This window comes from Andrographis paniculata, unplaced genomic scaffold, assembly GCF_009805555.1.
Source record: "Andrographis paniculata isolate CXL003 unplaced genomic scaffold, ASM980555v1 Contig52END, whole genome shotgun sequence".
Classification (NCBI taxonomy): domain Eukaryota; kingdom Viridiplantae; phylum Streptophyta; class Magnoliopsida; order Lamiales; family Acanthaceae; genus Andrographis; species Andrographis paniculata.
In genome coordinates this window covers 7134695-7147287 of record NW_026137587.1, presented here as the reverse complement: position 1 = coordinate 7147287, position 12593 = coordinate 7134695, and the positions used below count along the sequence as shown (strand labels likewise).

The window sequence follows — 12593 nt, the reverse complement described above, 5'->3', positions numbered from 1 at the left end:
CTCTCAATTTTTCCAAATATCTCAAAATATAGAAGAAAAATAAAAAATAAAAAAAATAAATTTATTTCTCAATTTCGTTTATCTTACTCAAACAAATAAAAAAAATAAAAACATTTCCATTTCTATTCCACTAATTTTCTGTACCAAATACACCCACAGTATACACTTAAATTTTTATAAAATATGATGACAATAAGTGATAAATAAATAATAAAAAAACTATGATCACATAAATTAATTAATAAACAATTTAAAAGAAATATCTCACATTATAAAACCATAAAATAACTAAATAAATTCATTCATTCATATCAGCACACGCGCCTGGCCCGGTCCACATAGTGGCGTGGGGATCACGTCTGTAATGCTTGTTTTCTCTACACTATTAAATGAACAAACGTATACGTAACCTATTCAATCTTCCCTTCCCTTGTCACTGTATACGCACGCTCGATCAATCGGTCGATCGCTCCAAAAGACTCGTCTCGTCCTCCTCGATCGGACTCTAATTTCTGATTGCTCATCGCAGGGTTCCATGGCGAAAAGCTCCTTCAAGTTGGAACATCCCTTCGGTATATTCGGGCGCCCGATCGTTATTGATCCTGTTATTTCTGAACTTTTGAATTAATTCACGGGGAACTTTTGTTTTACGGAATCACTAAGTTTCGAAATCCTGATGCGATTATTGTTGATTGAATCACGTGTCTTTGAAAGTTATACGGTCCGGGATGTAGTAGAAGCTTCTTATTATGGTGATTGCTGTTTGATGTGGTCTGGTGGTGGTTTAGCGGTGTTTGATGATCGGATTTGGTGTTGAAATGATGGAAGTCGATTTCCTTGTTAGTTCTCTGTAGTCTGTATTATAAGAAGGATAAGAGAGAATTATGAAGTTTTCCACTATGCATGTGATGAACTTTTTGCCCCTTTGTGATGCGTTCGTGTCGCCTTTGAGTCTGTGAATAATTTAGTTTGTAATTACACGACGTTGGTTTTCTTTTGTGTACATGATGATTCTTCAATCAAGCTTTGGATGGATATATATATATATATTAAATATACAAAGTCAATTGAACTTGCCCAGCTTCAGGGCCTTAAGTATGACTAATTTTCTACTTGGGGACATTGATGTTCATTCAAGTGCTGAATTCAGTTCCCAATGTTATGTTTCCGTTTGTTTGTCGACGATTCTCATTGCGGTACTGTGTTTACATTTTGCAGCTAGGCGTAGTGCTGAATCTGCTCGTATCAGGGAAAAGTACCCGGATAGAATTCCGGTATTTTTAACTGAATTTCACAAGTGCCAAGCACCAAACTCTTTAATCGAATTTCATTGTCCTTTTCTATTTTTCCATTCCCTAATTTGTCTCCTGGTGTAGGTTATTGTGGAGAAGGCTGAAAGAAGTGATATTCCTGACATTGACAAGAAAAAGTCAGTCACAGTATATTATTTTCTGCAATCCTTTCATATGATCCAGTTGGGTTTGTATGGTTTCTGTAGTTAAGGTTTTCTTGGAAAAAGATTTAGGCACTTCTCTTACTCCTTTTACTCATTTCAACTCTTTTACTCATTTTAACTCACTTAGGCTAATTTTAAATTGTTTGCTGAACTTGAAAATTTTACTTGTTGGAAACTCCGGTTGATGCATAAGCTAAGGAGATTATAGTTACAAATATGTCAAGAACATACAAAATGATCTTTTGGGTCTTCATATTTGGGAATATAATGTTTTTCGTTTGTTTTGGCGATGAATGTCAACCTGCTTACCATTACTGCTAATTGGTCATAGTCTAATGATGATGCTTGAAATGAAAATTGCAGATATCTAGTTCCTGCTGATCTGACTGTTGGACAATTTGTATATGTCGTTCGCAAAAGAATTAAGCTCAGTGCTGAGAAAGCCATATTTGTCTTTGTTAAGAACATTCTCCCCCCGACCGGTAAGTATAAACTTAGGGTGTGTTTGTTTAAAGGATTTGTCTCAAATCCTACTGTTCATCCAATTTTTTCCTCCCAAAAACATCGAATCGAACACCTATTTTTTATATTATACTAAAAATTAATTTTACATTCAAAATATAACATCACCACCTATTTATATCACATCATACAACTATTACAATTCAAAATTTTCACTATTCAACTCCCAACTCAAAATCCAATCCCTCAAACAAACACACCCTTAAGCACACATTGATCCTTACCTGAGCTTACTATATTTTCTTTGGCTTTGCAGCTACAATGATGTCTACAATCTATGAGGAAAATAAAGATGAGGATGGATTTCTGTACATGACTTACAGTGGAGAGAATACTTTTGGATTTGTCTGAAATTGTTTGAGCAGAACTTTATTTGCAGTCCAACAACAACTTGTAAATACACTTTAATTTCGTATATGGTTTCCTTCTTAAGAATTGCTAAATCGTATTCCTGTTGACTTTTCGAGTACATTTTCTACAAACTCTGTTCAGTATCGTTGAAATACATGGTTACCTTGTTCAAAAACCCTTGCCATCTGTAATTTGTTGGTTTCCAGTACTTTTCTGGTTACATGCATAATCTGCACCTGAACTCATCTTACAAATTACCACGAGCATGAATGCATGTATGTTACATATCCTTTGTTATAATTGAGGAATAAATAAGGTATGCCTCGAAGTTGCAGTTTTAGAAGTTTGATTTATTTTTTTACTTTTAATACTCCAGCCTTGAGTAAGATCATGAAAATTATAGAAACAACATAGAAAATAAACTACAGAATTATTAATGTATTCAAGTCCTCAATGATACAACTCACACTACTGATGGTACTAACTTCCCCAAAATCGTCAAAATCGTGGTACATGTATATGTATATATATATATTTATCTAATCTTGTTTTCTTGATGCCTTACTGAAAAAAAGAAAAAAAGAAAAAAGTATCAGTTCTAGAAGAAAAGGTTAAAGATAATCTGTAACAGTCAATAATGGCTGGGATGGGGGTGACATTTGGAGTGTACCCTGGCCCATGTCAAGTTCACTATAAGCTTCTATATCAGGAATCTCGACGCAGTTGTTACTCCATTCTAGCAGACTGGATAGTTCTTCAGGCATCATGATCGTGTGGTCATGTTCCTGATTTTGCTTCCATTTGTTTCCTAAGTAGTTTATTATTGTCGTACAATATGCACAAAAAGGATTATTTTGTTTTGGCTACTATATGAAAATGTATATGTAGAGATAGATATTGCTAGAAAATTCACCTGCATTCCCATTCCCTGAGACTCTGTCCCAATCATTGGATTCCAATGATTGGGACATCAAGACTGGATTGAAAGCTGACTCGGATGTGTTTGTTCGTTGTGGCTGGAGGTATCCCACTTGTGTTTCGGGCCAAAAGTTCTCTATCAACAAAACAACCTCTTGTTTACAGGTTTCTCCTGATGGATATCCTGTTGTCTCTATGCCTCCATCAGGGGTCTGGGTGCTATTTTGTTCGCCTGCGGTATATTCGTGTTCCAAACCACCCACCAAATACTGCGACTCTGCGCGGTTGGCTGCACCGTGTTGTTGATGTGGTGATAAAGTGTAGTTGAAAAGCTGTGACGTCTCTACCAATTTTCTACTATCAGGAGTTTGAAGGGAAACTTGTTGACCTCCCGGAGGTTCTTGTTCCAAGATATGCTTACTTTCTGTACTGCTGGAATCTAGCTTCCGGGCTTCACAGCATTCGTTAAACAGCAAGCTTGATCCCCAGTGTCTCAACGGCTGGGGTGAAGTTTCTTCTTGAAAGGTTTGAACAGTGAACTCTTCACCTGCTATATATCGCTTGGTTCCTGTATGACTGTATTCTTCCCAATTAGCTGCAGGATATTGTTGCTGTAAATTTCCGGGATTTGATGTTTCCATCAGGTTGTTGTTCATGAAACTACTTTCTGTAAGTTTCCTTTCGATCACATTGGAAAATTCTGGTGCACTGATATTCCTGTAGTTCACCCCATCATGCTGAAAATAGGTCATTTGACTACTTCCATTACTGGATTTTTCTACCATGGGTGCAGTACTTTGGCTGTAGACCAGACCAAATGCACCTACAAGAAGGGGATATCTCTCCGAGGATGACAGGTATTCAATCCTTGCTCCTTGACCGAACACATCCCCTTCCCAGAGAATTTCCTGCAATGAATTCGAATATTGATTGGATAAACCTCCTGTTGTTGAGCATGCTTCTGTGTATTTACCATCAGGGAATTGAGACGGGCATGGTTTAACAACCCGGAAATCTGAATTTTCAGAATTTTTACTGTCTCTCTTCTGCTGTGCCTCCATGTTTTCATGTGTGTAATCGACGCCCTTGGAATCATCTATAGTTTGGAGCTTGGGCACATCTTGTGAGCTTGTGAATTTTGACATTTGAATTGCATCATTTTGTGCTGTGGCTTTCTTATGCATATCTTTCGTGATCAAGTTCTTGGGGGGTGCATTTGCTCTTAACATGTTGTGATCGGAATTTGTCGTTCTTGAGTTTCTCCTGCATGATAAGGATTCGTTTACTGTGCTTATTTTGCCCATAAGGTTGTCGACGAGATTTTCTGTTTTTATTTCGTCACTTTCCTCTGAATATCTGTTGAAGGAACTTTGTTTTGTCGAATAATCTGCCAGCCTTCGCATCTGCAACCTTTTTGTTAGAAACCTTACTCTTGCTTCAGCTTCCATGAGTTCATTCATTAATGTGCTGTCGGATTCAATGTCAAGTGCAGCGGCATTTGGAGGGTTGGCGTGATTAATATCAAGATCGATTGGTTGAACTGCTGTCGAATCCTTGATAGAAGATGACCAGCTCGACTGTGCTGAATCGAACTGAGTTCTTGAGTTTGAGATTAGTGCATTTGACGGGAAGCAATATTCTGAAGCCGATCTCTTCATCCCTGCCAGTGAAGATTGAACTGAATCATCCGATGTATTCAACCGAATCGTTGAGTTGGATATCAGCGCATTTGGCCGGAAGAAAGATTCCGAAGATGATCGCTTCATCTCTGTGAAAGAGAGTGGAGCAATTGCCGGGTTGGAGAATGGGACATTTGATTGGAAATCTGAAGGCATTAATGCCGTCGACAAAGCTGCATCAGTCATTTGTGCACTCAGACGAGCTCTTGATGGTAAATTGAGTTTCGATGCAATTGCAGCCGAATGTCCTGACCCCATCACGGAACAACCAGCCGAACATAGATAATCATCGGCTCTGGAGAATCGCCTCGGCCCACCAAGAATCGGAGTCAAATGGTTTGAATGAGAATTCGTCATTGTGGAAGGAACTGCATTGCTGGAATCGTTTGTGGCAACAACGTTGTTGTCGACATTGGCACAGCTCAGGATGTTGGGAGGGTATATGGGAAGGTTAAGTTTCCGGCATTTCTTAGCTCTCTTATGCCAGAAGTTCTTGATCTCATTGTCTGATCGCCCAGGAAGCTGCAATGATCGTCCCATGGGGCTAGTTTTATTGAGATGGAAATATTTTCGAGCGAATGCTAATTATGTGGTGTACCTTGGCTGCGATGCGCGACCAGCTGTTGCCGTGTTTGGCGTGCAATTTGACAATGAGGTCCTCTTCATCCGGGGTGAAGGAGTGTTTCTTCAAATTTGGCCGGAGGTAATTGAGCCACCGGAGGCGGCAGTTCTTGGCCGGGCGGGGGAGGCCGGAGTATTTCTCTACGGCCACCCAATTACGGACGCCGTATAGCTCGACTGCCTTGATTAGCTTGTCGTCCTCGTCCTTGCTCCATGCACCTTTCTTGTATACAACCGGGCTCGGGCTTGCGCTCGGTTTCTCGCTGTTGCCGTTGCCGCCTGTTTGGTGATGCATGTGTTGTTCTCTCCCACGGCGGTCTTTCTTTCCGATGGAAGAATTCAGCAGCAAACATCGTTAGGACGAAGGTAAATCAATCGATAAATCCAATCAAAATGCTAAATTATTTGTTTGTTTGTTAATTTTTAGAATTTCATTTCTGTGAGATGAATGAATGATGGGAAATTTTCAGAATTTCATTTCTGTGGATGGGTTTTTGTTCCTGTTCTTCTTCTCTCGTTTTTCTTTTTTATGTGAACCTAAACTACCAATTAAGGGATTTTCAATCATTCTACTTATGCATTCTATAATTGGAATGTATACCCTGTTACAAAATATTTTTTACTAATTTTATTTAATTCAATAATGCACGAAATAATTCTTATTTTAGTGCAAAAATATGAGCTGTATTTATTTTTAACTTACTTGAAAATAAATTATCACAATCCAGGGGTTATCAAGAGTTAAGAGGATGTGTCTGGTTGTAGACACAAATAAATACTATTCAATTCAATTTTTAAAATATGTTATCTAAATTAAAATACAAAACAGTCTCCAACTTTCTCGACTATAAAACATTTTATAAATATTATTTTATCAAATCCAAACTATTGAAAGTTTTACTAAAGAAACATATGTATATATGCATGTCGAGTTGCATAGAAACAGAATACCTATCGGACTCTGTTGGTCTGTTGCAGCATCTGTGGCCTGGCCACAGGCTCGGCATTTTGCGAAACCAACTGCTCTGAATTTGGAGAAGGGCTTCTTACACATGGTTCAAACCAACTGAATTGCTACCCATCTTCTTACCCAAATTACTTCTCTTAGATGGTCTTGATTCCATCGTTGCAGATTCTTCTTCCTGGTAACAATGTATCGATAGTCAAGAACTCAATAAATTCACATTTCAGGCAGCTAATTTAGGAGCATATTTCATTTTTAGTGATTCAAAGATTTTTTACTATTCTCTACACTGCAGTGTTTGCCAACTCTAACAAAGAGCATTCTGTAATTCTGGAAGAAAAAGAACAGCTGAAATATGCTTGTATTCTCACTTCACTTCTAACTTCTTGATATTATAGAAGGATTATTATTTTTATTTATTAATGCCCATTAATATATATTGTATAAAGTGGAAAACCCAGCTCAGGATTCACATTTTTTAAATGCTTAAAATTAAGATATTCTGATTATTATTGCCTGCTGCTACCTTACATCTACCATTGTTAATTTTAATTGCAAGTTCTGATTCTAACTAAAAATGATAAAATACAGGTTTTTGCAGACAATGTCTAAAGATCTAATATATATATATATAGAGAGAGAGAGAGAGAGGAGAGGCTTACATGGTTGGGATTGGGATTATGCTGTTTTCCTTTACTCGAATATCCAGGAATGGTCAAATTCCAGTTTCGCTCTGCAAAAATGCATTGAATCAGCATAAAGACAAATAGATGTGAGAGAATGAAAGTTGGGAATGTTTTGAGTTTGTATATATGTTAATATTATTCAATTTGCAACGTTACTGTAGAATAGCTTATAATTTTTAACATGTCAAAACACACAAATCACTATCTGATCTTGCATTTGAGGTGTGATAGTTGTTGACCTTCAAATTGTAGTTCACTAGGTGTGCTCAAATAATTGTATGAAAACACTGAATAACATTACCCTCTAAATTAAAATCACTAAACTCCGAAGCAGCTCAAGATTAGCAGCAAAATTGCAATTTTATGATATATGAAAAATTATCCTAAAAGAAATAGCACAAACCTAGATGCAGCAGCACATCTTCTGCAACCAGAGTTGAAGAATTCCGATGCTTTGCCATTTCGCAGGCAAATTCAGTAACCTGCATTGTATACACAAAATTATCGGAAAATGGAAAATAAATTAACATTTAATCATCAAGCTTTACAAAATACCGTACACGTGATTTCAAGAGAATTAGATGCTTTTGTGGGAAGTGTAGCTTACATCGAAGGTGTTAAGTTAAAGATGAAAAAAACTGATACCCACACAGAATCTAATTTTCAGACAAGCACAAAATGAAGCAAAAATAGGATCAAGATGATTCATGAAAGAAAATCAACGACTATCACACAAAAGCCAAAAGGTGCTGCATTAATCGAGACCCTCACCTTATCAATGAAGTGATCAGCAATATCCAAAAGGGTGTCTTCAAGTTTGGGGTCCAGCTTGGCATTCACATCCAACTGTGATGTACAAAAGATTTAGAAAGAAAAATCCTGATATCAGGAAAAAATACTCACGAAAGAAAATGACCAAATGGAAAAGATGATTGTCTTGTTTCAATGGGTTTTCTAGTTCTAGACTTCATGACATTAAATAGAAAAAAAAGAAACGAATAAATAAGAACAACCTGTGATACCAAGTCTTGTAGCTTTCTCTTCCCAAGAATTTGATCGCTCTCCTTTTCCCCATGGCTTGAATTTCCACCAGATGTGGTATTTCTAGATGCAATTGCCTCTGGCTCTGATCCACTCAAAATCAAAGGCTTCTGAGCTCCTGGGGCCACCAATCTCGGAGACTGCTGCTGCTGGAGAAGTTGATCGGGTGGTAGCTCCTGCTGTTGTTTCTGTTGATGTACCTGGGGATGGCTCAACTGCGTTTGTGGCTTCACGATTTGGGACAACTGCTGTGAATTCAGTCCTATCGAATTTGAAGGCGTCTGTAAAGAAGCAATATGCTTCTGGAGAAGAAATCGTTGTTGAATACTGAGAGAATTTGCAGATTGCAACTGCTTTAACTGCTGTTGTTGAGATATAGCATCCTGCATCATACTCAATTGCTTATTTTGTGCCGGCCCCGGAATTTGAGCATTCATATATGATGGCCTTGTGAGATTCTGCACCTGTAGTTTTATGATAAAACCACTCATTAGCTCATCCTCATAACAGGAAAGGTAAAGCAACAAAAGTAAGTCTTAAAAATTTTGGAATGGCTATAAAATTGATGGATATGCATATTAATACGGTAGAATATGAGATAGGCTATTATAAGATCCAAAAGATGTTTGGATGTAGAAATGGGAAATCACCCATACATATTAGGACATTGTTTTTTCAAAATTTGTTTCGATCATCCAAACATTTTAGTTTAATGAGTTAGTTCGGAGAAATTAGCATATTTATAAATATATTGCCTTAAGCATAAGGTGGTCATGTTAACGAGATACAATTCAGTCCAGATATTATCTGAGTAATCCATTGGGAATATAATGCTTTTGGAATTGTAATACTGAAATGGAACCAGGCCACAACTCTACAGGCCACAACTCTACGCATAGACGCATCCAAAATTGCAATATTTAAAACAATATATATATATATATATAAACATACAGGCTCAGTTATATATATGAATCAAAAGATAGACAAGAAGTTAAAGTAACTCATACCTGACTACCAGATAGTGCATTTTGTTGTAGCGATCCTGTGAACCTCATTCCTTGCATTCCTGGCAAGGACTGTCTGGGAGAATGACCAGCATGAGAGCCTTGCATAAACCCTTCTCTCTGTTGTGACTGCAACCAAGATAGCACCGATTCAAAACTTCATGAGCAATAATACAAACTATATGCTTAATTCAGCAAGGAATTTTATTCATTTATTTTAAAAAACTGATGAAATATCATATTATAACAATGAAAATATGCATAAAAAACACCAAGTTACTAGTTAGCATGATTATAAACAATTTGCCACACCATCAGTACCCAGCACAACTTTTATTCAGAAGAACACACGTATATGATACAAATAAATATAAGGTATTCTTAGGCAAAGAAAGAGTTGATATAAAAAACCCAAGTTCAAAGTTGATTAATAGGGAAAAAAATTGGCTCTCGCCAACCTGAAGGATAAAGCAAAAAATGCATGATGAGAAGGTAATGATGAAGCAAACATCTATGCCATATACGCTTGCACCTAATAAAACCAATCACTACTCCTTGGAGCTCTATCTCTTCAATGGGATATAGAACATTATAAACCATAAAAGTTAATGACGATCTTCCCGTGACAATGATAATCTCATGCAAAGATCAACTTTCTGATGTGACAAGGAAATCTATGTAGTGGCCAAAACACCATGCTATGTAAAAAATAACAATATTTTCCATAGAACCATAACAAAATTAATAATTGTATTCCATACCAAAGTCAGAAGCTGATTAAGCGGGGAGGCAGTAGCTGCTGCTTGACCAGATGACATTGGCAGATGCTCCATCAGCATGGACTCTGTTATACCCAGCCGTTCACTCTGCAGCAAACTTAGCTTCTGCTGCAACCAAATCTGCTCCCCCGTTTGTTGAGGTGATAACTGACCCTGTTGCCCAATTTGCTGCAGATGCAACTGATTTTGCTGCTCCATTTGATGCGATTGCAACAGATTCTGCTGCCCCATCTGCTGTTGTTGCGATTGATTTTGCTGCACTGTCTGCTGTTGCTGTTGTGACTGATCCTGTTGCCCATTCTGCTGTTGCAATTCATCTTGCTGCCCCATCTGCTGCAGTTGCAATTGATTCTGTCGCCCTATTCGATGTGGCTCCTCAATTTGTTGAGGTGACAGTTGACTCTGATAGTACTGGTTCATTTTCTGTGATCGCCATTGATAGTACTGCTTCATTTTCTGCTGTTGCAACTGACTCTGCTGCACTGTCTGCTGCTGTGGCGACTGAATCTGGTGCCCTGTCCACTGCTGCTGTTGTGACTGATTCTGATGCCCTGTCTGTGGCTGTTGCAATCGATTCTCTTGCCCTGTTTGATGTGGCTGCACCATTCGTTGAGGTTGCAGTTGATTTGTCTCCCGAATTTGCTGTTCTTGTTGATTATGTTGCCAGATTTTCTGCTGCAGTTGATTCTGTGGTCTCAGATTCTGTAAAAGTAGATTCTCTTGTGCTAGTCTTTGATGTTGTTGATTCAATTGCCCCATATGTCGCTGAAGTTGAATTTGCTGCCCAGTTTGTTGCTGCTGCTGCTGTTGCTGTTGCTGTTGCTGTTCAGGGTGCCCTCTCTTCTGCATAACTTGATGTATCTGCCACATTTTCTGCTGCAACTGATTGTCAGCAGCATTATTCATACTGTTGTTAATATTTTGTTGCTGTTGCTGTTCAGGGTGCCCTCTCTTCTGCATCACTTGATATATCTGCCTCATTTTCTGTTGCAACTGATTGTCAGGAGCATTATTCATACTGTTGTTAATATTTTGTTGCTGATGTTGTTGTTGCTGCATTGCATTCATTCTCCAATTTTTACATCACTTCTGGTTTTTCTACCAAAGAACTTCTACAGGGTGTGAACCCAAATTGAAGAGTAACTTGACTTTTATTTCAAGTGAAATTTGGGAAATCACTTCTTTCTCCACAATAGGCTGCATCAAAATAAAAATGGATATCAATGACAATTGATAAAGAACAGAAAAGCAAGACTCCAAAAACTTGTACATGTATACATAGATAATATATATATAAAGATTGAATAAAAGTATCAATCACAGAACGTCAGCACATTGCCTCTTTACAACATGCTATGTAGAAGGATCAAATTTCAAAACTAAACAATTGTATAATGCAATATATATACATATATATATATATACAGCGTTCAAGGCTTTTTCTATAACCAGCAAAATGACATAATCAACGTTGAGAATGGTAGATTTTAGAGAGTAAGCAACTTTCATTAATTCAAGTTATAATCAGGACAAATATAACTATCACCGATTTCATCCTTTCCAAACACAGGCACAACCGCACAACCAATGCTGAACCGCTGATAATATAACTATAACCTGAACTTCCACAAAACCTCGACCTCCTATGCCTAATCTTGGAAAGGAAATCGATTAGCTTAATAAATAATCCAAACAACGGAAAGCAATACAGATTATTCAATTGCACATTGTAGATAATGGAAGCAGAAAAAGGAAAGAAAACAACGAATCAAAGAAAAGACAATTCCAAAAAACACACTCAAATTCCAATTACCAGAAGTGATCAAGCGCTGAAAACAAATTTAATCACCACTGCGAACATTATACACCCTTAGGCCTTAGTCTTGCAAAATTCAGCGAACTTGCAACTGAAAAAATACTTAAGCTAATCGACAATTGCAATTGCATGTAGAATAGCGAACGATCAGAGAAGAGAATACCCTAGTATATTCCAACTTTAAGCATCATCTTTCAAGAATCCTAAGGAGAGAAATAGAGAATTCGATCATTAGGGTTCCGTATTGGCAAAATATACATATATAGCCGTTGTTTCCCTCTACGCCGATTGGTTTCGAAAGCTATTAAACCAAAACAAAAACCGATTTTTCTACAGTTTCGATCCCAGCGCTATTCGAACCGTGAACCGTTGATTTCGGTTCTAAGCGGTTCAACGTGAACGGAAGAGGAAAAAAAGAGGATACCTGTTGGGGGCGGCGGGCCGGCGGCTTATGTTTAGTCTAAATTTATACTCCTATTTATTTATTTTTATTATTATAAAAAATATTTTTTTAAAATTTTATTTTTAGTAAAAAAATATTTTCTTATACTCTTCTATTATAAAAAGAAAAAATTATTATTATTATTATCCACTCAAGACATTCATAAGTTTAGATGAGAGTATATATATATGTATACAGTGCATTCTGTTTCCATATTTATTTTATATTTTTAGATAAATTTATTGTTTTTTTATGTTAAACATATAAAATAATATTTTTAATAGAAAAAATATTCCTTTATTATGGGACAA

The 12593-nt window shown here is 37.1% G+C and overlaps 3 protein-coding genes across 3 annotated transcripts; 1 reads left to right on the top strand and 2 right to left on the bottom strand.

Annotated features, from left to right (window-relative positions):
• Positions 1–401: 401 nt before the first annotated feature.
• LOC127254906 (autophagy-related protein 8C-like) lies at positions 402–2504 on the top strand. Its single transcript, XM_051280253.1, has 5 exons — positions 402–572; positions 1219–1274; positions 1377–1429; positions 1820–1938; positions 2235–2504. The coding sequence occupies exons 1-5, from the start codon at positions 536–538 to the stop codon at positions 2327–2329; spliced, it is 360 nt and encodes a 119-aa protein (XP_051136210.1). The 5' UTR covers positions 402–535; the 3' UTR covers positions 2330–2504.
• Positions 2505–2718: 214 nt separating this feature from the next.
• LOC127254441 (uncharacterized) lies at positions 2719–5842 on the bottom strand. The gene is made up of 3 exons (XM_051279533.1): positions 5525–5842; positions 3243–5448; positions 2719–3137 (listed from the first exon to the last, which is right to left on the bottom strand). Exons 1-3 carry the CDS (start codon positions 5840–5842, stop codon positions 2941–2943), a joined length of 2721 nt encoding a protein of 906 aa, XP_051135490.1. The 3' UTR covers positions 2719–2940.
• Positions 5843–5907: 65 nt separating this feature from the next.
• Positions 5908–12110, bottom strand: LOC127254905 (transcription initiation factor TFIID subunit 12b-like). The gene is made up of 8 exons (XM_051280252.1): positions 11838–12110; positions 10007–11221; positions 9249–9374; positions 8211–8702; positions 7969–8043; positions 7601–7679; positions 7174–7244; positions 5908–6689 (listed from the first exon to the last, which is right to left on the bottom strand). Exons 2-8 carry the CDS (start codon positions 11090–11092, stop codon positions 6594–6596), a joined length of 2025 nt encoding a protein of 674 aa, XP_051136209.1. The 5' UTR covers positions 11093–11221; positions 11838–12110; the 3' UTR covers positions 5908–6593.
• Positions 12111–12593: the final 483 nt, after the last annotated feature.